The sequence below is a fragment of the Oncorhynchus clarkii genome, chromosome 17 (genome assembly GCF_045791955.1).
Source record: "Oncorhynchus clarkii lewisi isolate Uvic-CL-2024 chromosome 17, UVic_Ocla_1.0, whole genome shotgun sequence".
Taxonomy (NCBI): Eukaryota; Metazoa; Chordata; class Actinopteri; order Salmoniformes; family Salmonidae; genus Oncorhynchus; species Oncorhynchus clarkii.
In genome coordinates this window covers 69254853-69281811 of record NC_092163.1, presented here as the reverse complement: position 1 = coordinate 69281811, position 26959 = coordinate 69254853, and the positions used below count along the sequence as shown (strand labels likewise).

The window sequence follows — 26959 nt, the reverse complement described above, 5'->3', positions numbered from 1 at the left end:
GTGATGAAACTAAAGACAGACCCAGGAGTTAAAGAGGTGATGAAACTAAAGACAGACCCAGGAGTTAAAGAGGTGATGAAACTAAAGACAGACCCAGGAGTTAAAGAGGTGATGAAACTAAAGACAGACCCAGGAGTTAAAGAGGTGATGAAACTAAAGACAGACCCAGGAGTTAAAGAGATGATGAAACTAAAGACAGACCCAGGAGTTAAAGAGGTGATGAAACTAAAGACAGACCCAGGAGTTAAAGAGGTGATGAAACTAAAGACAGACCCAGGAGTTAAAGAGATGATGAAACTAAAGACAGACCCAGGAGTTAAAGAGATGATGAAACTAAAGACAGACCCAGGAGTTAAAGAGATGATGAAACTAAAGACAGACCCAGGAGTTAAAGAGGTGATGAAACTAAAGACAGACCCAGGAGTTAAAGAGATGATGAAACTAAAGACAGACCTAGGAGTTAAAGAGATGATGAAACTAAAGACAGACCCAGGAGTTAAAGAGATGATGAAACTAAAGACAGACCTAGGAGTTAAAGAGATGATGAAACTAAAGACAGACCCAGGACTTGTTAGTTTAGATTACTCGTTGGTTATTACTGCATTGTCGGAACTAGAAGCACAAGCATTTCGCTACACTCGCATTAACATCTGCTAACCATGTGTATGTGACAAATACATTTGATTTGATTTGATTTTATTTTAGTTAAAGAGGTGATGAAACTAAAGACAGACCCAGGAGTGAAATAGGTGAAGATTTTCTATAATTTCAGCCAGAAGGAGCACTCACAAGCCAAAATGGGTCCCCGAAAAGTGTACACAATTGTGTACTACGTCATCCATTTCGTATGATATGTTATGAATTTGTAAGTGCTGAAGATCCCGGACTGCATTTTTAAGTGTGTGATGGGATTCTTTCAGTGGTTTTTATTTAACCTCTTATTGCAGTTTTCTAAATCAGGGTCATACACAGTGTTTCTTGGTAGTCTTAATCAAATATACTTTGAAACAAAAGTATACACCTCACACACGTTTTTGGGCATTAAAAAAAGAAGACACCTGTACCATGTCAGATATAGACACGCATTCAATTTTGAGTTCGCATCCCAAAATTACACTTAATATACATCACAGAAAATTGAAATATAACAAAACCGTTTGACATAGAAACACCAGATTTTCAGAATTTGTTTGTTGTTGTTCGTTTATGAATGATGAAATTAGTGAAAAATTTGAATGACATTCCACCCATGAGGTCACTAGGTCATTTGACTGCAGGAAAGGGCTTCCTCTCCTATCCCTGTTTCTCTGTGATTCCCTGTAAAATTATATTCCCCTGAGCTCTTCCCCGGCAATTATTCAGAAAAACTCTCCCTTCCATTCGTTCCCTCAACGTTTCCCTGACATTCACCCACCACAAGAATAAATCCTCTCTCTCCACATCAATTTATTCCTCTGTGGCTTTTTCTGTGGCGGTGTCCGTTCTGCAATAAGCATCGATAATTAGAAGAAAACTGTGTGAATGTTTGACCTAAGTTAATTAGAAAGTTTGCAGACTTGGCAGCAGGAATCAGCAGTGGAATAATGAATCATAAAATGGTTCATTACTGTGCCCAGGGAACACTCTCAATCTCAATAAACGGACATGGTCCCTGGCAGACAAATCAAACCAGGACTCATACACTGCCTCATTTAGCCGCTGAAAGGAACTCAATAAAAAAATAAAAAGCTTTTAGCTCTAAACGGTTTCTATTATTAAAGTCTCTCTCCTCCTCCTTTTCTCCTTCTCTCTCTCTCTCTCTGTCTCCCTTCCTCACTCCCTCTCTCTTTTCCTCTCTCTCAGGCTCTTTCTCTTGGTCCATCTCCCGTGTGTCAAAAACTCTGTTGTTGCCATATCATTACTATGCCTAACACAATTTTGTAAAAACTACTTGTCATGCAAAAACCAGCTCCTTCCAATCCTCAAATATAACAGAGAAAACCAATCATATTACTAAAGTTTCATGGTTCGACCCTCTTCTCTTAGGCGTTCATTATCAAAGCACTACAATAACAACCCCTTCAAGTACACAGAGGATGAGTGCTCATAATAAACTCTATTCATTTACTCCATCCACAAAGCATAACACAGAACACTAAACTCATCCATACCATAGTCCACTAACACTTACTGCCTTAGACACATAATACCACACAATACACCAGCTCCTGTGTAGATAGCACCCTGTTCATTTTCTATCCCATAGTGGGTGTGGCGTGGACATTGACTGTTTGTGGTTCAGGCAAACACGACGGAACACATGGGTTCCATCCGGAAAGAGCAAAAGACACAGTCACAGAAACTAGGGGGCTCACAACATAAATCAGAGATATCGACTACAGTAGATAGAGAAATAATCTGAGGGTATAGTAGAGGGTTTAAAACAGAGGGAGAGATTAGTATCAGAGGGATTTCAATAGAATGAACAGGCTCTGAAGCATTGCCGTATTTAATAAGTGATCTATAGTCTGCTGGTGTTTCCCAGGTAAAGTAGCACAAAGACTCAGGCATCAGAACTGAAGGAGAAGAGAACTTGCAGACTTGGCAGCAGGAATCAGCAGTGGAATCATAAAATGGAACTGATGAAGTTTTGGAGAAGTCATTTAGATAGTCATTCGCTCTATACTCAGGACACCAACTATATAGTAGATTCAATTACTGGGCCTTATTGTAACTTTTAGATTCAGTTCCAGGCTTTTATTCTCTAATGCTGACCATGTCACTCTCCTGCTGCTCTGCTCCGTTCTTCCTGGGTTGGCCAGACAGCCTTTCCTGCTCACTCCACTGACCCTAAAGCTCTTTCAATGATCCCAGACCTCTCAAGACCCACAGACATCAGTTCTTCATCAGTTCCTCATCAGCTCCTCATCAGCTCCTCATCAGCTCCTCATCAGCTCCTCATCAGCTCCTTATCAGTTCCTCATCAGCTCCTCATCAGCTCCTCATCAGTTCCTCATCAGCTCCTCATCAGTTCCTCGTGAGCTCCCCTAGCCACCTGTGGTGTTCCAGCAGGAGCCTTCTCCTTCGGTACTGAGCATGTCTATGCCCTTTCGACAGCGCTCCAAGCCCCAGGAACTCAGAGGTAGAAATGTCCCAGGAGGATAATAGGCAATTTTCTTTCAACTCTACATGAAAATCAGCTTTTAACTTGATATCTCTGGGGCCATTTGGATCAAGCGTCTTAGAGTAGGACTGCTGAACTAGGATCAGGTCCCCCCTATCGATGCAAATCTTATTCATTGCGATCTAATAGGAAAAACTGATCCTAGATCAGCACTCCTACTCTGAGATGCTTGATACATTTGCTTGACTTATTCCTAATAACATGATTTTATAGCTTAACACTAACTGGTCATAATATTTTGTGCTACTGCTAACTCAATGTCCAAATATGAAATATGAATGAACATCAATGTCTACCATTATCAAATGCATACAGTGCATAACCACAATATTGTATAACAAAACCATGTGTTGTATGCTTGTATTTAGAGTGTATTATATATGTGTTATTGACAGAAGCTAGGCTATTGAATGATTTGAGTGTGAGAATGACTGGCTTCTGTGTATGAGTACTGCATTTTACTCAACTAAGGAGAAATAACAGCACTCACACAGCATGCTCATAACGGCGCTGGTGCCAAAACTGAAACAGCTGGGCCAATCTTTCCACTGCAGACTATGCACAGGGACTTGATTTTCCCACAGTAAACATTTTTTGCTGAAAAAAACTCTTTCAAATTAACATCCTCCCAGAGTATTCCATTCTACTACTATGCCTATATAATCCCCAGCAGGCTAAATCAGAAAGCCTTTATTCATATACAAGTCCCAGTAAAGGCATATCTTTGAGAGAATCTAGGGGCCAGCACAAAATGGCTACAGGAACAACAGGCAGGACTGATTGCTCCATGGTTGGTTCTCCATGTTCTTTGTCCCCTCGTCCGGGATAAAGAGCAGCTAACTCTGAAGATTGGCTGAGTGAGGCTGCTGGAAAAGCTTGTTAAAAACCGGGTTCCTAGCTTCTATGCCTCAGAAATAGAGAGGTTCTTCTGATGAAGAGGAAGACTGCAAACAAAACAGGTAGAAACGGTGGTCTATCTGTTAGCAGATAATTGGTGAATTATTTGGGATACAGAGTGTGAACACGGCAAACTGGGAACATTCCAAGAACATTAGCTTAGATTCCCATGAAGTTCTAGTTAGACTTTTATCTAACATTAGGATGATAACGTCTCAAAATATATACAGCGGGGAAAAAAAGTATTTAGTTAGCCACCAATTGTGCAAGTTCTCCCACTTAAAAAGATGAGAGAGGCCTGTAATTTTCATCATAGGTACACTTCAACTATGACAGACAAAATGAGAAAAAAAACTCCAGAAAATCACATTGTAGGATTTTTAATGAATTTATTTTCAAATTATGGTGGAAAATAAAAAATAATAATTATGGTGGAAAATTACAGGCCTCTCTCATCTTTTTAAGTGGGAGAACTTGCACAATTGGTGGCTGACTAAATGCTTTTTTGCCCCACTGTATATGTTTTTATGTTTTAAATTAAATATCCTTGGAATGTTCTCATGACATTAATTTAAATGTTGTGCACAACATCTGAAACAACCACCACAGAACGTTCCCAAAAAGTTATCATTAGGTTTCCAGGTAATGTAATAACACAATGTACCAGTAATATTTTCCCAGCAAAACAAAATTGATTACGTGAATGTTCCCAGAAAATTTGCAAGGTTGTGACAAATGTTCTCATAACACAAAACTGTCCAGTCGTGCGGATGATTATACAATATTTGTATAAAACATTCATCTGATATTGCAAGAACGTTCACAAAACACACTTTGTCTGTTCTTTAAAGGTTCCCAGAATGTTTCTTATGGTTGTGGGAACAGTCTGATAGGAACATTGTGGGGACATCACAAAATATATGTTCCCAAAACACAAAAAACTGTCCAGTTGTGCAGATGATTATACAATGTTTCTTTTAGGGTGCAAAAAACATTCACCTGATGTTATAAGAATGTTCCCAGAACATATTTAGTCTGTTCTTTAAACGTTCTCAGAATGTTTCATTAGATTGTGGGAACAGTCTGGTGAGAACATTGTGGGGACATCACAAACAATATGTTCCCAAAATACAAAAACTGTTCAGTTGTGCAGATGATTATACAATGTTTATTTTAGGATACAAAACAACATTCACCTGCTGTGATGAGAACTTTCCCAAAACACAGTTTTTATGTTCTTAAACAGTCATAACACATTTGTCTAGGTTGTGGGAACAGTGTGGGTACATTACAACAGATAGGTTCCTAAAACACAAAATATTCTCAGTTGTGATGACATTCATACAATGTTTAAGTTAGGTTGTACAGGACATTACCTTAATTCTGTAAGAATGTTGACAGAACACATGGTCTAAGTTCTTTAAAGGTTCCAATAAAATGTTATGAAGTTATGGGAATTATCTAGGACGTTGCAATAATAGTATTGTGATATTCAAAAATGTTGAACAGAACATTTTCACAATGTGGCACCATGTTCCACAATTTCCAAATGGGTCAGTTTTTATTACATTCATTGCGTATTTGCTTTAGGTTTAACATGAAATCCTATAAATATTCAAACAAAATACATTTTCCCTTGTCTTGGTGGTCCTCAGAACATTTCAAAACCATTTAGAAAATGTTATATTTAAGTTTGAACTAATATTACCACAACATTCTCATTTTTAGCTCTTAAAGCCAATTGGAATACATCCCCATTATGTTTCCATCCAGATTTAATGACTCTATTGTAGGCCCACTGAAAAGTGAAAGACACACAGCATTTTAATCTAGAAGATATTTGAACAGCAATTAATCATACAAATATAACCATATGTTTTACACTTCATATGTTGACAATCTGCATATGTGGGGTTTGTACCTGGAATGTTTGGTTCCCAAGCCAGGTCTTTCATACTCTGTGCCACCAGGGAAGTGCTCTTATGGATTCTTTTTTTCAGTATATAGCCATGGCTGTATGGTCAATCAGGAATTCCATGCTTCCTTTTAAACCTTCTTAGACATAACTAACGGTTAACTGGGTTAGTCACCATCACTTTCCCTCTTCCTCTTTATATGCTGCGTAGCTCTGGGTCCATGTTTACAAGGTATCCAAGACTATGAGTGCTGATCTAGGAACACTTTTGCTTTTCAGATCATGAAAATAAGACAGGGTTGTGTTTTCTAAGAAGTTGAACAGTTAATTGTTACAAAAAGTTTTGTTTTTTTACAGTTGGTCTAAATTCTGAATAACTGACTGGATTTACAAATCTGGATGAGTAAAAGACAGCGTTCTCTTTTAGTAGGCTGAGCCTCAATTTCTCTCAAAAGAAACATGGTTAAAGAATATGTGGGATTTAACCTGCAATCTTTGGATCTGCAGCCAGATCTTTAACCCTCTGTGCCACCTGGGGATATCTGCATCCTGGCAGGGTCTAATATGGCCAATCAGGGCACAGAACACCATTTCTGATTTATTAACATTATTCCATCCTCTTCATATGCAGTGTACTTGTAACAAATTAAAAATTCCATGAGTCTCTATATCACAATACAGTCCTCAAATGTGAATTACCATTAAATATGGAGAGAAACATAATTGGGATGTATATCAATCGGATTTCTTATGCTTTAAGGAACTACAAATGTGCATGCTGAGAATGTTGTGGCAATAATAGGTAAAACTTAAATAAAGCATTTTCTAAATTGTGCGAATATTAATAGAATATTATGTTAAACCTAAAATAAATATGTTATGAACGTCATCAAAACTGACTTATTTGGAAATTGTGGAACATTGTGCAATATTGTGGGAACATGAGAATATTCGCGCAACATCCCAGACAACTCCCATAACTTAATTAAATGTTCTAGAAACCTTTAAAGAACTTAGACCACATGTTCTGTAAACATTCTTACAACATTAAGGGAATGTCCTGTGCAACCTAACTTAAACATTATATTAATGTCATCACAGCTGAGCATATTTTGTTGTTTGTGGAACATATCTCTTGCAATGTACCCACACTTTTCCCACAACCTAATTAAACATTAAGGGAACTTCTAAAGAACTCAGAAAGGCTGTTCTGTCAACGTTCTTGCAACATAAAAGGAATGTTTTGTGCACTCTGATGCAAACATTATCTGAATGTCAGTACAACTGCACAGTTTTAGTGTTTTGGGAACCTTTCTCTTGTCATATCTCCACAACTTTCCAAGGTTGGTTGTGGGAACAGTGTGGGTACATTGCAAGAGATATGCTCCCAAAACACAAAATATGCTCAGCTGTGATGACATTAATATAATGTTTAAGTTAGGTTGCACAGGACATTCCCTTAATGTTGTAAGAATGTTTACAGACTAAATGTGTTCTGGGAACGTTTTTGTAACATCAGGTGAATGTTTTTTGCACCCTAAAGGAAACATTGTAGAATCATCCGAACAACTGGACAGTTTTGGGGTTTTGGGAACATATCTTGTGTGATGTCCCCATACCGTTCTCACCAGACTGTTCCCACAACCAAATTAAACATTATGGGAACCTTTAAAGAAAATATTAAATGTGTTCTAGGAATGTTCTTGCAACATCGGGTGAATGTTTTATATAAAAATGATATAATCATTAGCACAACTGGACAGTTTTGTGTTATGAGAACATTTTCCGTAACCTAACAAATGTCCTGGGAACTTTCACAGAACCAATTTTATTTGTTGGTTAGAGAGAAAATAAAGGGTGGCTGCGAAATTACAGCCCCAGCAGGTACGTGTTCACTTTTGTCAACTTTTGGATGACTCCCAAGGAGGGAGTTATGCCCATTGTGCACGCACGCACACACACACACACACACACACACACACACACACACACACACACACACACACACACACACACACACACACACACACACACACACACACACACACACACACACACACACACACAGACACACACACACACACACACACAGCTACTGTGGGAACACTACTGCCATGTCCTATTATGTTACAGTAAGCAAGTGTTGACTGATACACAGAGGAGCAGGATACAGTGCTCAGCTCACACCGTTGGAGGCTGCTGAGGTCAAGGACGTCAGTGGAATGGAGTCAGTGGAATAGTACATTATGAACCACATGGAAACCAAGCTTGATATCATTCCATTGACTCCATTCCAGGAGTTAAAATGACCTGTCCTCCCCGCAGCTCAGGAACCCCTCAGAAACAAAATGAGGCATATCAAGGATTTATCCTGTTAGAACATGTGTAATAAAAAACCTTGTATGTAACCTAGCAAAACAGGGAGGTAGGTAGCCTAGCGGCCAGTAACTGAAGGGTCGCTGGTTTGAATCCCTGAGCCAGCAAAGTGGAAAAATCTGCTGTTCTGCCCCTGAGCAAGGCAGTTAACCTCCTACAACAACTGGGCGCTGATGACGTGGATGTCTATTAAAGCAGCAACCCCCGTACCTCTCTGATGCAGAAGACACATTTTGGTTGAATGTATCCAGTTGTGCAACTGCTAGGTATCCTATTTCCTTCCCCAAAAAGGTCAGATCGTGTGTGTGGATGCCTGTGCAGCTTGGTACTTACAGCCCTTATAGATGTCTGTGGGGATCTGGACGGCGCTGTAGGAGTAGTTGACCTTGTTTTTAAAGTTGGGATCGTCCACAAACTCCAGCTTCATGGAGTAGGGGTTCTCCATCAGGTTCTCTTCCCCATCTCCATCCTCCGTCTGCACAGAGAGACATACACAGAGAAAGAAACACACTGTTAATGAGATAAGTACAGTACAGGAGGAAATGCAGACAGACGAACGCAAACAGATATCCGCCCCGCAAAGCCACAAACAAACAGGAACACACTCACAAAGGATTGAATGCACAGGCACACGCACATACTCTCACGCACACACACACAGAAGCACACATGCACACTCCTGGATTAAACTACAAAAACAGCAATTACACCGCTTTTTAGGCTGGGTTTGGATTTGCCTTCTATTCTTTGCCTCGTCACAAAGCAACAGCAGGTATCAAAGTAGACACAAAACAGTTGGAATCAATTAGTGTCCAAGATGGCTATCACAGACACATTAGGTGGCACACAAATTAAGTCTGACAATAATAACTAACAACCAACACTACTTAATCACAGCTTTCTCTGCCACCCACACAGGCTGCATCTCCACTAAGCCCATGCAGTGTTAGGTTAAGAAGCCAGCTGGAGCTGCCTTGTGTTATGTTAGACATTCAGAACAACAGAATGTCTATTATTCTGTAGTCTACCCACTAGCACAGAACATAGAGCTATAGAGCTATAATGTGTTTACTGAGAGGATGACCTCTTCCATTAGTATTTAGCTGGGTTACTTTCACAAAGTGACAAATGTCAAATAAGGACAAAAGAAATGTGGGAGTAAAACTTTTCCTATTAATGTGACATTTAGGATTCCATCTTGATTAGCTATCGACAGAGGACAAGCCTTGCATTTTCAAGAGCCAATCATGTGAAAATAAATAGGAGTTAGATCTAAACACATCCTCTGGTGGAGCTTATTCATTTATCTGTGCCTCCAAATCCTAAGGGATCTCACTAATATGCTGCAAGGTGCATACTGACAAAATATAGCACATACTGTATCTAATACCATAAATGTAATCTCCGTTAACCTAGAAGTAAAATTTTGCGTAATTTGGTCAGCTGCATGATTAACTTCTGTGTTCATACAGGGTCTTCAGTTAGTCTTAATACCCCTTGACGTATTCTGAATTCAAAATGGATTAAATATATTAATTTCTCACCCACCTACACACAATACCTCATAATGACAAAGTGAAAACATGTTTTTAGAAATGTTTGCAAATTTTTTGAAAATTAAATATAGAATATCTTTACATTAGTATTCATACCCCTGAGTCAATACGTTGTAGAAGCACATTGGCAGTGATTACAGCTGTGCGGCTTTCTGGGTAAGTCTCTAAGAGCTTTCCACACCTCGATTGTGCAACATTTGCCCATTATTATTTTCTAAATTCTTCAAGCCCTGTCAAATTGGTTGTTGATCATTACTAAACAACAATTTTCAGGTAGTGCCATAGATTTAAAAAAGATTTAAGTAAAAACTACCGCTGAGGAACATCCACTATCTTCTTGGTAAGCAAATCCAGTGTAGATTTGGCCTTGTGTTGTAGCTTAGTGTCCTGCTGTCTGGTGGAAAGCAGAATGAACCAGGTTTTCCTCTAGGATTTTGCCTGTGCTTATCTCCATTACATTTATTTTTTATCCTGAAAAACTCCCCAGTCCTTAACAATTACAATTATACCCAGAACATGATGCAGCCACCACTATGTTTGAAAATATGGAGAGTGGTACACAGTAATGTGTTGTATTGGATTTGCCCCAAACATAACACTTTGTATTCAGGGCAAAAACGTAATTGTTTTGCTACTTTTTTTTTTAGTATTACTTTAGTTGCAAACAAGATGCATATTTTGGAATATATTTATTCTGTACAGGCTTCCTTCTTTTCACTGTCAATTATGTTAGTATTGTGGAGTAACTAGAATGTTGTTGATCCATCCTCAGTTTTCTCCTATCACAGCCATTAAACTCTGTAACTGTTTAAAAGTCACCATTGGCCTCATGTTAAAATCCCTGAGCAGTTTCCATCCTCTCCTGTATCTTCGTAGTGACTGGGTGTACTGATACACCATTTGAAGTGTAATTAATAACTTCAACATCCTCAAAGGGATATTCATTGTTTTTCATTGCTTTTTTTTATTTGTACCCATCTACCAATAGGTTCCCTTTTTTGCGAGGCATTGGAAAACCTCCCTAGTCTTTATGGTTGAATCTGTGTTTGAAATGTGTTTGAAATTCACTGCTCGACTGAGGGATCTTACAGATAATTGTATGTGTGGGGTACAGAGATGAAGTAGTCATTCAAATCATGTTTTACACAATTATTGCACAAGGAGTGAGTCCATGCAACTTATTATATGACTTGTTAAGTACATTTTTAGTCCTGAACTTATTTAGGCTTGCCATAACAAAGGGTATGAATACTTATTGACTGAAGACATTTTATCTTTTCATTATTAATTAACTAGTAAATATGTTGAAAAACATACTTCCACTTTGACATTATGGGGTATTATGTGTAGACCAGTGACTCAACTAACATTTGGTAAAAAATGAATTCAGTCTGTAACACAACAGAATGTGGAAAATGTCAAATACTGTATGTGAATAGTTTCTGAAGGCCCTGTATGTATTAGAAATGGAGAGTTCCGGCAAAAATGAAGTCTTCACCCTCCGATCTGTGTGGGCACACGTGTGAAGCACTGGAGTTGAAGCACCGCCTTAAACATTCAAATAACCAGTGAGGAAAACCCCAACACTGAAACTAATACTGCTCGGATCTCACGCATCCATCCCATTCAGTCCTGGCAGAGTCTCTCGGTTTACACGCAGAATCTGCCCACGGAGAGATTACCACCATTGAGAAGGTATGAGAGGAAGCCATGCTGAATATATAGCATACCATCAGGAAAGGGAAGCCAATATATACAATTCTTAATCTACGCACAAAATACATATATACTGTGCATACTGTATTATAAGTGTAATAAAATACAATCCTAAAACTGACAGACACATGTCAGTGCATAACACAAATACTCACACATCCGAAGAGGAGGGTGGTGGCAGGCAGAACAAACAAAAAAACTAAGACAAAAAATAAATACTCAAATACAGTACAGTACAATACAATACAGTACAGTACACACAGAGACATGCCCATATATCTATCTTTAATGGAGTAGCAAGGGTTCATTGGATTTGACATGGTAAAAACTGTTTGTTTTTCACAAATTTGTATTCAAGCCTCATGCTCTGTGCAGGAATTGATCGATGGCCTGTCTTTAATTGTCTATTAAAAAGCAATTGCAAGCTGTTGTTGGAAGTGAAGGTAAGAGCAGAGCAGGCCGACAGTTGTGAAGATAGTCCACTGAATGTCAACGATAGCGACATTTTAGTGACAGACCAGGACAACATGCTACCTTACAGGAAACGCATCATCAGACATATGTCAACTGTCTCTGTCTCCCGCTCTGCGTGTGTCGCTCTCACACATACACATGCAGTACATGGACATACACGATTGTAAATCAAAGGTGACAAACATTAGCAAAAATCCATACAAACGTTCAGTTATAAAACTCACACTCCAGGCTATACTCTCTGGCTGCACTCTCTGGCTGCACTCTCTGGCTACACACTCTGGCTACACTCTCTGGCTGCACTCTCTGGCTACACTCTCTGGCTACACTCTCTGGCTGCACTCTCTGGCTGCACTCTCTGGCTGCACTCTCTGGCTATACTCTCTGGCTGCACTCTCTGGCTACACACTCTGGCTACACTCTCTGGCTGCACTCTCTGGCTACACTCTCTGGCTACACTCTCTGGCTGCACTCTCTGGCTGCACTCTCTGGCTACACTCTCTGGCTACACTCTCTGGCTGCACTCTCTGGCTGCACTCTCTGGCTACACACTCTGGCTACACTCTCTGGCTGCACTCTCTGGCTACACTCTCTGGCTGCACTCTCTGGCTGCACTCTCTGGCTACACTCCCTGGCTATACTCTCTGGCTACACTCTGGCTGCGCTCTCTGGCTGCGCTCTCTGGCTACGCTCTCTGGCTAAGCTCTCTGGCTACACTCTCTGGCTGTGCTCTCTGGCTACACTCTCTGGCTGCGCTCTCTGGCTGCGCTCTCTGGCTATGCTCTGTGGCTACGCTCTCTGGCTGCGCTCTCTGGCTATGCTCTCTGGCTATGCTCTCTGGCTATGCTCTCTGGCTGCACTTTCTGGCTACACTCTCTGGCTGCACTCTCTGGCTATAATCTCTGGCTATACTCTGGCTATGTTCTCTGGCTATGCTCTCTGGCTATACTCTCTGGCTATGCTCTCTGGCTATGCTCTCTGGCTGCACTCTCTGGCTACACTCTCTGGCTGCACTCTCTGGCTATACTCTCTGGCTATGCTCTCTGGCTATGCTCTCTGGCTATGCTCTCTGGCTGCACTCTCTGGCTATACTCTCTGGATATACTCTCTGGATATACTCTCTGGCTACACTCTCTGGATATACTCTCTGGCTACACTCTCTGGCTATACTCTCTGGCTATACTCTCTGGCTACACTCTCTGGCTACACTCTCTGGATATACTCTCTGGCTACACTCTCTGGATATACTCTCTGGCTACACTCTCTGGCTACACTCTCTGGCTACACTCTCTGGCTATACTCTCTGGCTATACTCTCTGGCTACACTCTCTGGATACGCTCTCTGGATATACTCTCTGGCTAGACTCTCTGGCTACACTCTCTGGCTACACTCTCTGGCTACACTCTCTGGATATACTCTCTGGCTACACTCTCTGGATACACTCTCTGGATACGCTCTCTGGATATACTCTCTGGCTACACTCTCTGGCTACACTCTCTGGCTACACTCTCTGGTTACACTCTCTGGATATACTCTCTGGCAATACTCTGGCTATACTCTCTGGCTACACTCTCTGGCTATACTCTCTGGCTATACTCTCTGGCTACACTCTCTGGCTACACTCTCTGGCTACACTCTCTGGATATACTCTCTGGATATACTCTCTGGCTATACTCTCTGGATATACTCTCTGGCTATACTCTCTGGCTATACACTCTGGCTACACTCTCTGGCTATACTCTCTGGCTATACTCTCTGGTTACACTCTCTGGCTACACTCTCTGGCTACACTCTCTGGATATACTCTCTGGATATACTCTCTGGCTATACTCTCTGGCTACACTCTCTGGCTACACTCTCTGGCTATACTCTCTGGCTATACTCTCTGGCTACACTCTCTGGATATACTCTCTGGATATACTCTCTGGCTACACTCTCTGGATATACTCTCTGGCTACACTCTCTGGCTATACTCTCTGACTACACTCTCTGGCTACACTCTCTGGCTATACTCTCTGGCTACACTCTCTGGCTATACTCTCTGGCTATACTCTCTGGCTACACTCTCTGGCTATGCTCTCTGGATACGCTCTCTGGATATACTATCTGGCTACACTCTCTGGCTACACTCTCTGGCTATACTCTCTGGCTACACTCTCTGGCTAGACTCTCTGGCTACACTCTCTGGATACACTCTCTGGATATACTCTCTGGCTACACTCTCTGGATACACTCTCTGGATACACTCTGGCTATACTCTCTGGCTACACTCTCTGGCTATACTCTCTGGCTATACTCTCTGGTTACACTCTCTGGCTACACTCTCTGGCTACACTCTCTGGATACACTCTCTGGACATACTCTCTGGCTACACTCTCTGGATATACTCTCTGGCTATACTCTTTGGCTATACTCTCTGGCTACACTCTCTGGCTATACTCTCTGGCTATACTCTCTGGCTACACTCTCTGGCTACACTCTCTGGCTAATGTCTCTGGCTATACTCTCTGGATATACTTTCTGGCTACACTCTCTGGCTACCATCTCTGGCTACACTCTTTGGGTATAGCCCTTGTGTCATCACTTTAATCTCTGCCAGGTTTCCCCTTTCTTTTGCAGACTTACAAAAACCTACCAGACTTGACACTCCCCATCTCTGAGTCCTATCTCTCCCTATTCACCCCTCACCACACATTTGACAGTAAGAACATTACAATAAAACTTCCACAGCCACATTTTCAATTTATATCTCTTAAACGGTCTCCTATTCCTCAACTCATCTATTAATTCTGTCTAAACCTTCCTGTTCGTTTTCTCACTCTTTGCCTGTCAATCATCTCCAACTGCATCCCAATATGAACCTGCCCCACTCAACCATGAGTTGAGGTACGTGGAAAAGGGACGTGATAAGATGTGCTGCTTTTAACGGTGAAAAGGTAAAAGTGGATTGTGTGGCAGTGACATTGAAGATTGGTTGACAAATATAATACTAGTCTAGCGATATTACAGCAAAGACAATGAATGTGTTCGTGATCATGCTTATTCATTTGCATCAGCAAGGGTGAGAGGGTTAGAGTTGGATGTTGGTCTATCAGAGAGGTTCACTCCATTACTGATGCAGTCCTTCAAACACGCGAGGACATTGTGTTACAGGCAGTTTGGTGGCATGGGTGATTAGGTAGGACTTGCTGGTTCATCGGTGAAGATGATTAGGTTAGAGATGCTGCTTTATCAGATACAGAGAAAGTGGGTTAGGAATGCTGGAAGCGTTAGTTCCGAAAAAAAGTCTCTGGGTTAGAGGGTGAAGGGGATTGGCTTAGAGAAAATGGTTGCATTATTTACAGTGAAAGTGATTGGCTTAGAGAAAATAGTTGCATTATTTACAGCGAAGTTGATTGGCTTAGAGAAAATTATTTCATTATTTACAGTGAAGATGATTGGCTTAGAGAAGCTGAGTTATCAATAACGGTGAAGGTGATTGGCTTCAGAAACCCCTTGTGCATCAGCAGCGTACTATGGAGTCCCTTCCCAGTGTTTGTTTATCCCTCAGCCTGACTGTCATTTCAGTGAGGCCCTTTTTCCCCGAAGAGCCCAATCATAATTAACCAAGGCAGCTTCTAATTAGGAGCTAAATAAATCCACACAGGAAAGACTGATTGGTTCATTTTCTTCAGCCATCCACCACCTGTTTTGCTCGATTCATTACCCAAATTGTTAATTTCATCTCCCCATTCTCAATGTTTTATTCAAAGGTTGAAGAGGCCAGGAACGACCTTTTGAAGACTACTTTATTTCCACCTTTCCCCATCCAGGGCTCACCCAGACTACAATCATCTCTCGCTCCTGATCCAGTTTATCCCTTTGATATTATTGTGTGTGTGTGAGTGTGTGTGCAACCAGTTTGAAATGGCTAGCTAGTTAGCGGTGCACGCTAGTAGCTTTTCAATCGGTGAAATCACTAGCTCTGAGACTTTGAAGTAGTTGTTTCTCTCGGCTTTTGTGGAGCAATAGGTAATGATGCTTCATGGAAGGCAGCTGTTGATGTTTTCAGAGGGTCCATGGTTTGAGCCTAGTTGGCTCAGTTGGCCTTGGCCAAGCAAATGGGGTTGCTGCGCAGAAGGAGATGGTCAAAGAGGGGTGAGTGTAACCGTTGTGAAATGGCTAGCTAGTTAACGGTGTGCGCTAGTGACGTCACTCGCTCTGAGACCTTGAAGTAGAAACAAACTGGGTTTTCACAGTGTAATGTAATGCAAAGAAAATCAAAACACTAAACGACTGTGTTTCAAATGGAATGCCAAGCTAGAATAATAATAGTTTTGCCAGCTAGATGGCCGACATCTCTGCTACTTGCCCTCAACCAAATCGTTACCTTGGAACATAATTTACAATTTATACGTATTTCACTAGCAGCCAAATAACAGTATCAAATCAAAGTGAGATAATGCATAACACAGACCATTGCAATTTCACCCCGAGTGAGCGATGTCTGTTCCCTGCTGAAGCCTAAGTAATAATCTTCTATTGGGGGGCCTGATCTTGTCTCTTTCACTTGGGTATTTCTTGCAGTGAGATTTCCCCCCAACAATGGCAGAAAATACAACTCTAAAATCAATAACATATTATTCTACACTCCTAGAAGATATGTGCTAAGTAGAACCATACAGGGTTCTTCAGTGTGTCCCCATAGGGGAACGCTTTTTGGTGCTGTTTAGAACCCTTTGCAGAGGGTTATATCTAGAACCCTCTATGTAGGGTTCTTCAAAGAACCCCCTGTATATGGTTCTACCTAGAACCCTCTATGAAGGGTTGTACCAAGGACAATTGTATAATCTAAAGGTTCTTCCTAGAAACTTCTTTATCTTTGGACAACGCTTCCTAGAACCCTCTATGAACGGTTCCACCAGCCTTAATAGCCTTTAACAATGTATTCTTTAAGACCATACATTATATATATAAGGCTTTTATTTGAGGGCCTAGTTATACCCTAACAGTGGTGTTACGAATCTCCTAGTTTACAGGCCAAATGAGGCCTGTAAGTCACACTATGCTGGTTTGCAAAGCGATGTGTAATTCCTATTGGAATCCAGCCAGGGTAAGGATATCCAACAAGTGGAATTTTGTACCACCCGGAACCTACATTCAGAAGGACTGGCAGGGTAGGGAGGAATGAATACTGAGACTGCCTCAATCATCTAGACTTGAACAACCATCTCAGTAACTAACGGGTGCAATAACTTCAACAGATTGGATTAGTTTAGAAAACTGTATGTTATTTATCTTTGAGTAGCATAAAATTAATCAACCAATCAATGTTCATGCAAAAACACAGATATTACAGTAAAACAAACAATTCTGAAAATGATATCTGCAATATAGCATGCTGGGAAATATTACTGTATATATGGTTCTACATAGAACCTTTCTTGTCTGCCAAAGAATCCTTCTTGACTGAATTATTTTAATCATCAAATAACCCGTTCTTCAAAAAACAGTTCTTAGGATGCTAAAGGTTGTAGGTAGAACCCTTTGCCAAAGAATCCTTGTCTTCCAAAATGGGTTCTTCTGATCAAAACGGTTCTTGGTAGAACCCTATCCATCTGCAAAGAACCCTTTTGGAACCCCTTTTTCTAAGAGTGAACTGATAGCAAATACGGTGGTGCTGGGACCAAAAAGACAGGCCAAGACATCATGCCTATGACATTTAATGTGTCCATGTGTGTCTGTGTGTGTATTAAATTCATAGTAAGAGGGATTTACAATTAGGAACCTGACAATGAAAACAGTTAATTGTCAAAAGCCCTGGGTTAGATTAGATTAGAGTTTATTAGTCACATGCACAAGGGGACAGGGGGAGCAGGTCACTGACTAGTGGTGGCTATTCAGCATCCTGATGGTCTGGAGGTTGAATCGATTGGCCAGTCTGACAGTTTTCGCCATGATGCTCCTCTACTGCCCGCGTCAGAGTGATGGAACTCGGTAGCTTGGGTGGCTGAGGTCCCTGATGATCTTCTTAGCCTTCCTGTGTCAACTATTTCTATTTCCTATTTCGCAACAAAGCATCCTTCACTCATGCTGCCAAACATACCCTTGTAAAACTGACCATCCTACCAATCCTCGACTTCGGCGATGTCATTTACAAAATAGCCTCCAATACCCTACTCAACAAATTGGATGCAGTCTATCACAGTGCCATCCATTTTGTCACCAAAGCCCCGTATACTACCCACCATTGCGACCTGTACGCTCTCGTTGGCTGGCCCTCGCTTCATACTCGTCGCCAAACCCACTGGCTCCATGTCATCTACAAGACCCTGCTAGGTAAAGTCCCCCCTTATCTCAGCTCGCTGGTCACCATAGCATCACCCACCTGTAACACGCGCTCCAGCAGGTATATCTCTCTGGTCACCCCCAAAACCAATTCTTTCTTTGGCCGCCTCTCCTTTAAGTTCTCTGCTGCCAATGACTGGAAGGAACTACAAAAATCTCTGAAACTGGAAACACTTACAGTGGGGAGAACTAGTATTTGATACACTGTCGATTTTTGCAGCTTTTCCTACTTATAAAGCATGTAGAGGTCTTTGTTTTTTATCATAGGTACACTTCAACTGTGAGAGACGGAATCTAAAACAAAAATCCAGAAAATCACATTGTATGATTTTTAAGTAATTAATTAGCATTTTATTGCATGACATAAGTATTTGATCACCTACCAACCAGTAAGAATTCCGGCTCTCACAGACCTGTTAGTTTTTCTTTAAGAAGCCTCCTGTTCTCCACTCATTACCTGTATTAACTGCATCTGTTTGAACTCGTTACCTGTATAAAAGACACCTGTCCACACACTCAATCAAACAGACTCCAACCTCTCCACGATGGCCAATTCCCAGAGAGCTGTGTAAGGACATCAGGGATAAAATTGTAGACCTGCACAAGGCTGGGATAGGCTACAGGACAATAGGCAAGCAGCATGGTGAGCAGGCAACAACTGTTGGCGCAGTTATTAGAAAATGGAAGAAGTTCAAGATGACGGTCAATCACCCTCGGTCTGGGGCTCCATGCAAGATCTCACCTCGTGGGGCATCAATGATCATGAGGAAGGTGAGGGATCAGCGCAGAACTACACAGCAGGACCTGGTCAATGACCCGAAGAGAGCTGGGACCACAGTCTCAAAGAAAACCATTAGTAACACACTATGCCGTCATGGATTAAAATCCTGCAGCGCACGCAAGGTCCCCCTGCTCAAGCCAGCGCATGTCCAGGTCCATCTGAAGTTTGCCAATGACCATCTGGATGATCCAGAGGAGGAATGAGAGAAGGTCATGTGGTCTGATGAGACAAAAATAGAGCTTTTTGGTCTAAACTCCACTTGCCGTGTTTGGAGGAAGAAGTAGGATGAGTACAACCCCAAGAACACCATCCCAACCTTGAAGCATGGAGGTGGCAACATCATTCTTTGGGGATGCTTTTCTGCAAAGGGGACAGGATGACTGGATGGGGCCATGTATCGCGAGATCTTGGCCAACAACCTCCTTCCCTCAGCAAGAGCATTGGAGGTGGGTCGTGGCTGGGTCTTCCAGCATGACAATGACCCGAAACACACAGCCAGGGCAACTAAGGAGTGGCTCCGTAAGAAGCATCTCAAGGTCCTGGAGTGGCCTAGCCAGTCTCCAGCCCCGAACCCAATAGAAAATCTTTGGAGGGAGCTGAAAGTCCGTATTGGCCAGCGACAGCCCCGAAACCTGAAGGATCTGGAGATGGTCTGTATGGAGGAGTGGGCCAAAATCACTGCTGTAGTGTGTGCAAACCTGGTCAAGAACTACAGGAAACACATGATCTCTGTAATTGCAAACAAAGGTTTCTGTACCAAATATTAAGTTCTGCTTTTCTGATGTATCAAATACTTATGTCATGCAATAAAATGCTAATTAATTACTTAAAAATCATACAATGTGATTTTCTGGATTTTTGTTTATTCCGTCTCTCACAGTTGAAGTGTACCTTTGATAGAATTTACAGACCTCTACATGCTTTGTAAGTAGGGAAACCTGCAAAATCGGCAGTGTATCAAATACTTGTTCTCCCCACTGTATCTCCCTCACTAGCTTTAAGCACCAGCTGTCAGAGCAGCTCACAGATTACTGCACCTGTACATAGCCGATCTATAATTTAGCCCAGAACAACTACCTCTTACCCTATTGTATTTTTTTTTTTAAATGAAATTTATTTTGCTCCTTTGCACCCCATTATTTTCATTTCTACTTTGCACATTCTTCCACTGCAAATCTACCATTCCAGTGTTTTACTTGCTATATTGTATTTACTTTGCCACCATGGCCTTTTTTTTGCCTTTACCTCCATTATCTCACATCATTTTGCTCACATCGTATATAGACTTGTTTCTACTGTATTATTGACTGTATGTTTGTTTTACTCCATGTGTAACTCTGTGTTGTTGTATGTGTCGAACTGCTTTGCTTTATCTTGGCCAGGTCGCAATTGTAAATGAGAACTTGTTCTCAACTTGCCTTCCTGGTTAAATAAGGGTGGGGGGGAAAAAAAAAAAAATGGTGTTGAAGAGTCGAGGTTTGCAGAGTCTCTGTCATGCCTTCTTCACCATGGTGTCCGTGTGGTTCGACCATTCCAGCTTCTCAGAGATTTTTTTGCATTTTTTTAACGTCTCCACTGCGGCTCCGTTGATGAGGATGGGGGAGTGCCCAACCTGGCTCCTCCTGAATTCCACAATCAGCTCCTTTGTTTTGCTGATGCTGAGGGAGAGGTTATTTACCTGGCACCCCACCGTCAGAGTGCCTACCTCCTCTTTGTAGGCCGTCTTGTCGTAGTTAGTAATCAGGTCTACCTCCTACTGTGGTGTCTCAGCAAACTTGATGATGGAGTTGGAACTGTGTGAGGCCTTGCAGTCGTGGGTTTACAGGGAGTACAGGAGGGGACTTGTTGAAGATCAGTGTGGAGGAGATGACGTTGCCTACTCAGGAAGTCCAGGACCCAGTTGCATAAGGATGAGTTCAATCCCAGGGCCGTGAGCTTTGTGGTGAGCTAAGACGACACTATGGTATTGGAGGCCGAGCTGTAGTCAGTGAACAGCATCCTCACAAATGCATTCCTTTTGTTCAGGTGGGTGAGGGCAGTGTGCAGTGTAATGGCGATTGCATTGTCCTTGGATCTGTCTGGGGCGGTAAGCGAATTGGAGAGGGTCGAGTGTGTCGGGGAGGTAGGAGGTGATATAGACTTTGACTAGCCTCTCGAAGCACTTCATGATGACGGAAGTGAGTGCTAGGTGTTGGTAATCATGCAGTTCAGTTACTTTCCCTTTATTGGGCACGGGGATGATAGTGGATATCTTGAAGCAGGAGGGAACAACTGCCTGAGCTAGAGAGAGATTGAAAATGTCAGAAAACACTGGTCTGCACACACATGCTCTGAGGGTATGGCTAGAGAAGCCGTCTGGGCCGGCAGCCTTGCGAGGGTTAACACGTTTGAATGACTTACATATGTCCTCCGTGGAGACCGTAAGCCTTGTTATCGTCAGGGGTTCACCTCTGCAGCACAGAGTCGTAATGCTTGAAGCGTGAGAAAAGGGTGTTTAGCTTGTCCGGTAGCGCAGCGTTGGTGTTCGCAACGTGACTGGCTTTCTTTTTGTAATCTGTGATCGTTAGAAGCCCCTGACACTTACGCCTCGTGCCCGACCAGCTGAATTGCTCCTTCACTTTGTCCCTATACGTGTGTGTCTCATCATCTTGATCAATCTGCGCGTATTTGTACTGTTTAACCATACAATTGTCCTCGGTCACCTTGCCGTGTTTATAAGCAGCTAGAGTTGGGTAAGGATAAGGGCAAGACTAGTGGGCTAGACCTCAAGATAGTTTTAACATGGTGTTATTCATCCCACTACTAAGCAATCCCATCCAATGCTTCCTCCACACATACTACTGTGGGATATTCCTTTAAAAAATGAATAGCCGCTATATGCTGTTTTTACGCCTGGACACAGAGTACCGGAGATGGAGGACACAGACAGTGTCACCTTTTGGGCAGGCCGAACTGTGGTGGTACTCACTTACGTTCCCAAGGGTACTGTGGGATACGGGTGCCACAAAGGCCATCAATTCAAAGTTGTGAGCGATATGGAGGCCAGAACATCTGGCGAACATTCTAATTATGGAGTGTTTATACTGGAGGGGTGGAGGGACGCACTACAACCCAGGAGAGAAAGGGATGATTGGATGAACAGACATGGGGAGAGGAGGGACGGAGAAGACAGGACAGAGGTTAGGTTAGAGGGAGGGTACAGGAGTAAGGGTCAGATGGAGAGAGTAAACACTGTGGACCAGTGACAGGACACAGGGTGGTGATGGAGGTGAAGGAATAGGAGGGTGGAAAAGAAGTAGGAAGCAGTGGGAGAGGGCAAAGGATAGAGGATGCTGGAGAAACTAAACCCTCCTCCAAAAGCTCCCTCACTTACCTCTTCATAACAAGTCACTTGGTTCTGGACACAATGGAGGTGGGGTGACCTTTAGCGGTATGCTGTGGTGCGCCATGGGTTTTGTCAGGGGCTTGGCCTCAGCAGTACCATTTTAATGATGACCGATGTCCTCCAATTAGACGTGTTGACAGGCCCTAAAGTGCTGTGTCATTAATCACAGGAGGGCTGCCTCCGCACACCATGAAAATCACGCCGTGATTTATAACATAGCTAGCCCTTCTCTCTGTCCGTCCACATATTTCTCTATCTCCATCTTTCTCTTTTCTCTCTCTCTGTCCCACCATTACTCTCTTCCGTCTCTCTCTGTCTCCGTCATCTTTCTCTCTCTCCTTCATCTCTCTCTATCACTCTTTCTCTCCTCTGTCTCTCCCTCCTTATTCATTCCTTCCTTCCTTTTGTGCTCGGACAATGTAGGGAATTCATGCATTTGGTACTGATTGCCAATTAATCAGGTGGCTTGGTAGCACAAAGAGGAGTGGTGAGTCACTGTGACCTTTGCATCTTCTGGAAGGACTAATAACTGTTCCCAGACCAGTGACAGACTAAGGCATTGTCAGGACACCCTGCATAGGGCTCCCGAGAGGCGTCACTACAGACCCTGGTCTGATTCCAGGCTGTATCACAACCGGCCGTGATTGGGAGTCCCATAGGGTGGCGCACAATTGGCCGGGGTTTGGCCGCGGTAGACCGTCATTGTAAATAAGAATTTGCTCTTAACTGACTTGCCTAGCTAAATAAAAATAAAATGCCTTCTACAGAGGATTGTGGACTCAGCAGGTGGATCTATAGGTGACTCATATTAATAGTGACGTTACATGAAGTCTCAATAGTTACTATACAGCCATGTACAGTTGAAGTCGCAAGTTTACATATACCTTAGCCAAATACATTTAAACTCAGTTTTTCACAACTCCTGACATTTAATCCTAGTAAAAATTCCCTGTCTTAGGTCAGTTAGGATCACCACTTTATTTTAAGAATGTGAAATGTCAGAATAATAGTAGAGAATATTATTTATTTAGGCTTTTATTTCTTTCATCACATTCTCAGTGGGTCAGAACTTTACATACACTCAATTAGTATTTGGTAGCATTTATTTTAAATAGTTTAACTTGGGTCAAACGTTTCGGGTAGCCTTCCATAAGCTTCCCACAATAAGTTGGGTGAATGTTGGCCTATTCCTCCTGACAGAGCTGGTGTAACTGAGTCTGGTTTGTAGGCTTCCTTGCTCTCACATGCTTTTTCAGTTCTGTCCACAAATCTTCTATGGGATTGAGGTCAGGGCTTTGTGATGGCCACTCCAATACCTTGACTATGTTGTCCTTAAGCCATTTTGCCACAACTTTGGAAGTATGCTACCAAGCTTTAACTTCCTGACCGATGTCTTGAGGTCATTGCCCATTTGGAAGACCCATTTGCGACCAAGCTTTAACTTCCTGATGAGATTGAGATGTTGCTTCAATATATTTTCACATAATATCCCCCCTCATGATGCCATCTATTTTGTGAAGTGCACCGGTCCCTCCTGCAGCGAAGCACCCCCACAACATGATGCTGCCACCCCTGTGCTTCACGGTTGGGATGGTGTTCTTCAGCTTGCAAGTCTCCCCCTTTTTCCTCCAAACATAATGATGTTCATTAGGGCCAAACAGTTCTATTTTTGTTTCATCAGACCAGAGGACATTTCTTCCCATGTGTAGTTGCAAACTGTAGTCTGGCTTTCTTTATGGCGGTTTTGGAGCAGTGGCTTCTTCCTTGCTGTCGATATAGGACTTGTTTTACTGTGGATATAGATACTTTAGTATATGTTTCCTCCAGCATCTTCACAAGGTCCTTTGCTGTTGTTCTGGGATTGATTTGCACTTTTCGCGCCAAAGTATCATCATCTTTAGGAAGACAGAACGCGTCTCCTTCCTGAGCAGTATGACAGCTGCGTGGTCCCATGGTGTTTATACTTGCGTACTATTTGTACAGATGAACGTGGTACCTTCAGGTGTTTGGAAATTCCCCAAGGAAATTGCTCCCAAATTGCTCCCAGGGATGAACCAGGTCTACATTTTTTTCTGGGGTCTTGGCTGATTTCTGTTGATTTTCCCATGATGTCAAACCAAGAGACACTGAGTTTGAAGGTAGGCCTTGAAATACATCCACAGGTACACCTCCAATTAACTGAAATTATGTCAATTAGCCCATCAGAAGCTTCTAAAGCCACGACATCCTTTTCTGGAATTTTACAAGATGTTTAAAGGCACAGTCAACTTAGTGTATGTAAATGTCTGACCCACTGGAATTGTAATACAGTGAAATATAAGTGAAATAATCTGTCTGTAAACAATTGTTGTAAAAATTACTTGTGTCATGCACAAAGTAGATGTTCTAACCGACTTGTCAAAACTATAGTTTGTTAACAATAATTCTTTTGAAGTTGTTGAAAAATTAGTTTTAATGACTCCAACGTAAGTGTATGTAAACTTCCGACTTCAACTGTATGTTTGGTATAGTCTAGGCCTACTATCCTGTCTTGTGTTGGGTGTTCCTTGGTTATTTATTGAGGCATTGGTTGAGGTAAAACCCACAGAGAGTGCTGCTGACGTCCACAGTTGTATGTACTCCAGGGTTTTTCCTATCTTGGGAGGAAAGTAGGAACTGCAGTCGCTGTCACATGCACAGAAGACATTTAGGGTTTAAAATACTCAGTAGATTGGTAGGGTTAGGTACTTCAGTTTTAGTTAGTTAGGCAAGTTCATGAGGGCTTCATAGGGTTAAGAAATTGAGGTTAGGTATTAGGTACTCAACAGTTGGGGTGAGGGTACTTTAAGGTTTGACAGGTGGGGGTTATGTGCAGTTGGGGTTAGGTAGGTCCTTCAGGGTTTGGGGTTAGGTAGGTAAGTACTTCAGGATTTGGGGTTAGGTAGGTAAGTACTTCAGGATTTGGGGTTAGGTAGGTAAGTACTTCAGGATTTGTGGTTGGGTAGGTAAGTACTTCAGGGTTTGGGGTTAGGTAGGTAGGTCCTTCAAGGTTTGGGTTAGGTAGGTAAGTATTTCAGGGTTTGGGGTTAGGTAGGTAGGTTCTTCAGGGTTTGGGGTTAGGTAGGTAGGTTCTTCAGGGTTTGGGGTTAGGTAGGTAAATCCTTCAGGGTTTGTGGTTAGGTAGGTAAGTCCTTCAGGGTTTGTGGTTAGGTAGGTAAGTCCTTCAGGGTTTGTGGTTAGGTAGGTAAGTCCTTCAGGGTTTGGGGTTAGGTAGGTAGGTCCTTCAGGGTTTGGGGTTAGGTAGCTAGGTAGGTAGGTAGTTAGGTCCTTCGGGGTTTGGGTTTAGGAAGGTCCTTCAGGGTTTGGGGTTAGGTAGGTCCTTCAGGGTTTGGGGATAGGTATGTAGGTCCTTCAGGGTTTGGGGTTAGGTAGGTAGGTCCTTCAGGGTTTGGGGTTAGGTGGGTAGGTAGGTCCTTCAGGGTTTGGGGTTAGGTGGGTAGGTAGGTCCTTCAAGGTTTGGGGTTAGGTAGGTAGCTACTTCAGGGTGTGGGGTTAGGTACACCCTTAGAAAAAAAGGTGCTATTGAGAACCTTTAAGGGTTATTTGGCTGTCCCCATAGGAGAACACTTTGAAGAACCCTTTTTTTGTTCCACATAGAACACTTTCCCCAGATGGTTCTACACGAAACCCTGGAACCAAAAAGGGTTCTATTTGGAACCAAAAAGGGTTATCCTATGGGGACAGCCGAATAACCTTTTGGGAACCCTTTTTTCTAAGAGTGTAGGTAAGTCATTCAGGGTTTGGGGTTAGGTAGGTAAGTACTTCAGGGTTTGGGGTTAGGTAGGTAAGTACTTCAGGGTTTGGGGTTAGGTAGGTAGGTAGGTACATCATGGTTGACTGAATCTCTTGGGAGGACAGTTAGTCGGAGCTTGGACACATGCATGGTGCTGGCCCCAGGCCTGTCACACACACTCATAGCCACAGTGTCAGCAGCGTACTAACACACACAGACAGCCCGGAGGCCTGTGACCAGTGGGACAACAAGACGTACAGGGGAGCAGGATGGGCAGGACTGGGACGACACACACCACTGTACTCACATAGTCTGATTCCGCTTTCGAATCATAGTACTCCATGTCGCTCTCCTGCGCGGAAAAGAAAGGTGGAGAGACAGGTGATGAGAGAAGATATAGCAGTGACTATATCCATTAGGCTCTTCTGCTGGTGTAGCTGTATGAAGATATCAAGGTTATATTCAGACACACTAGACAGCATGAGAATATAATCAGCATCACAGAACACTGGGGAGGTAGTGTGATGAAAGATTGTGGAATGGAACTTTGTGGAATGTGTTTCTGAGACGTGCTGTGTTCTAATGCAGTACAGGAT

The 26959-nt window shown here is 42.4% G+C and overlaps 1 protein-coding gene across 4 annotated transcripts in view; it reads right to left on the bottom strand.

The window, feature by feature from the left end:
- Positions 1–26959, bottom strand: part of LOC139371327 (voltage-dependent calcium channel subunit alpha-2/delta-2-like) — a 279472-nt gene that overhangs the window by 93863 nt on the left and 158650 nt on the right. For 2 of the 4 annotated variants that reach the window (XM_071111660.1, XM_071111656.1), the window contains exons 5-6: positions 26671–26715; positions 8685–8826 (exon numbers count right to left, since the gene is read on the bottom strand). In XM_071111660.1, the coding sequence (XP_070967761.1) occupies positions 8685–8826; positions 26671–26715 (187 nt within the window). Of the gene's footprint in view, positions 1–8684; positions 8843–26670; positions 26716–26959 lie in introns of those variants that run through there. The other 2 variants (XM_071111658.1, XM_071111659.1) reach the window with 2 other exon arrangements.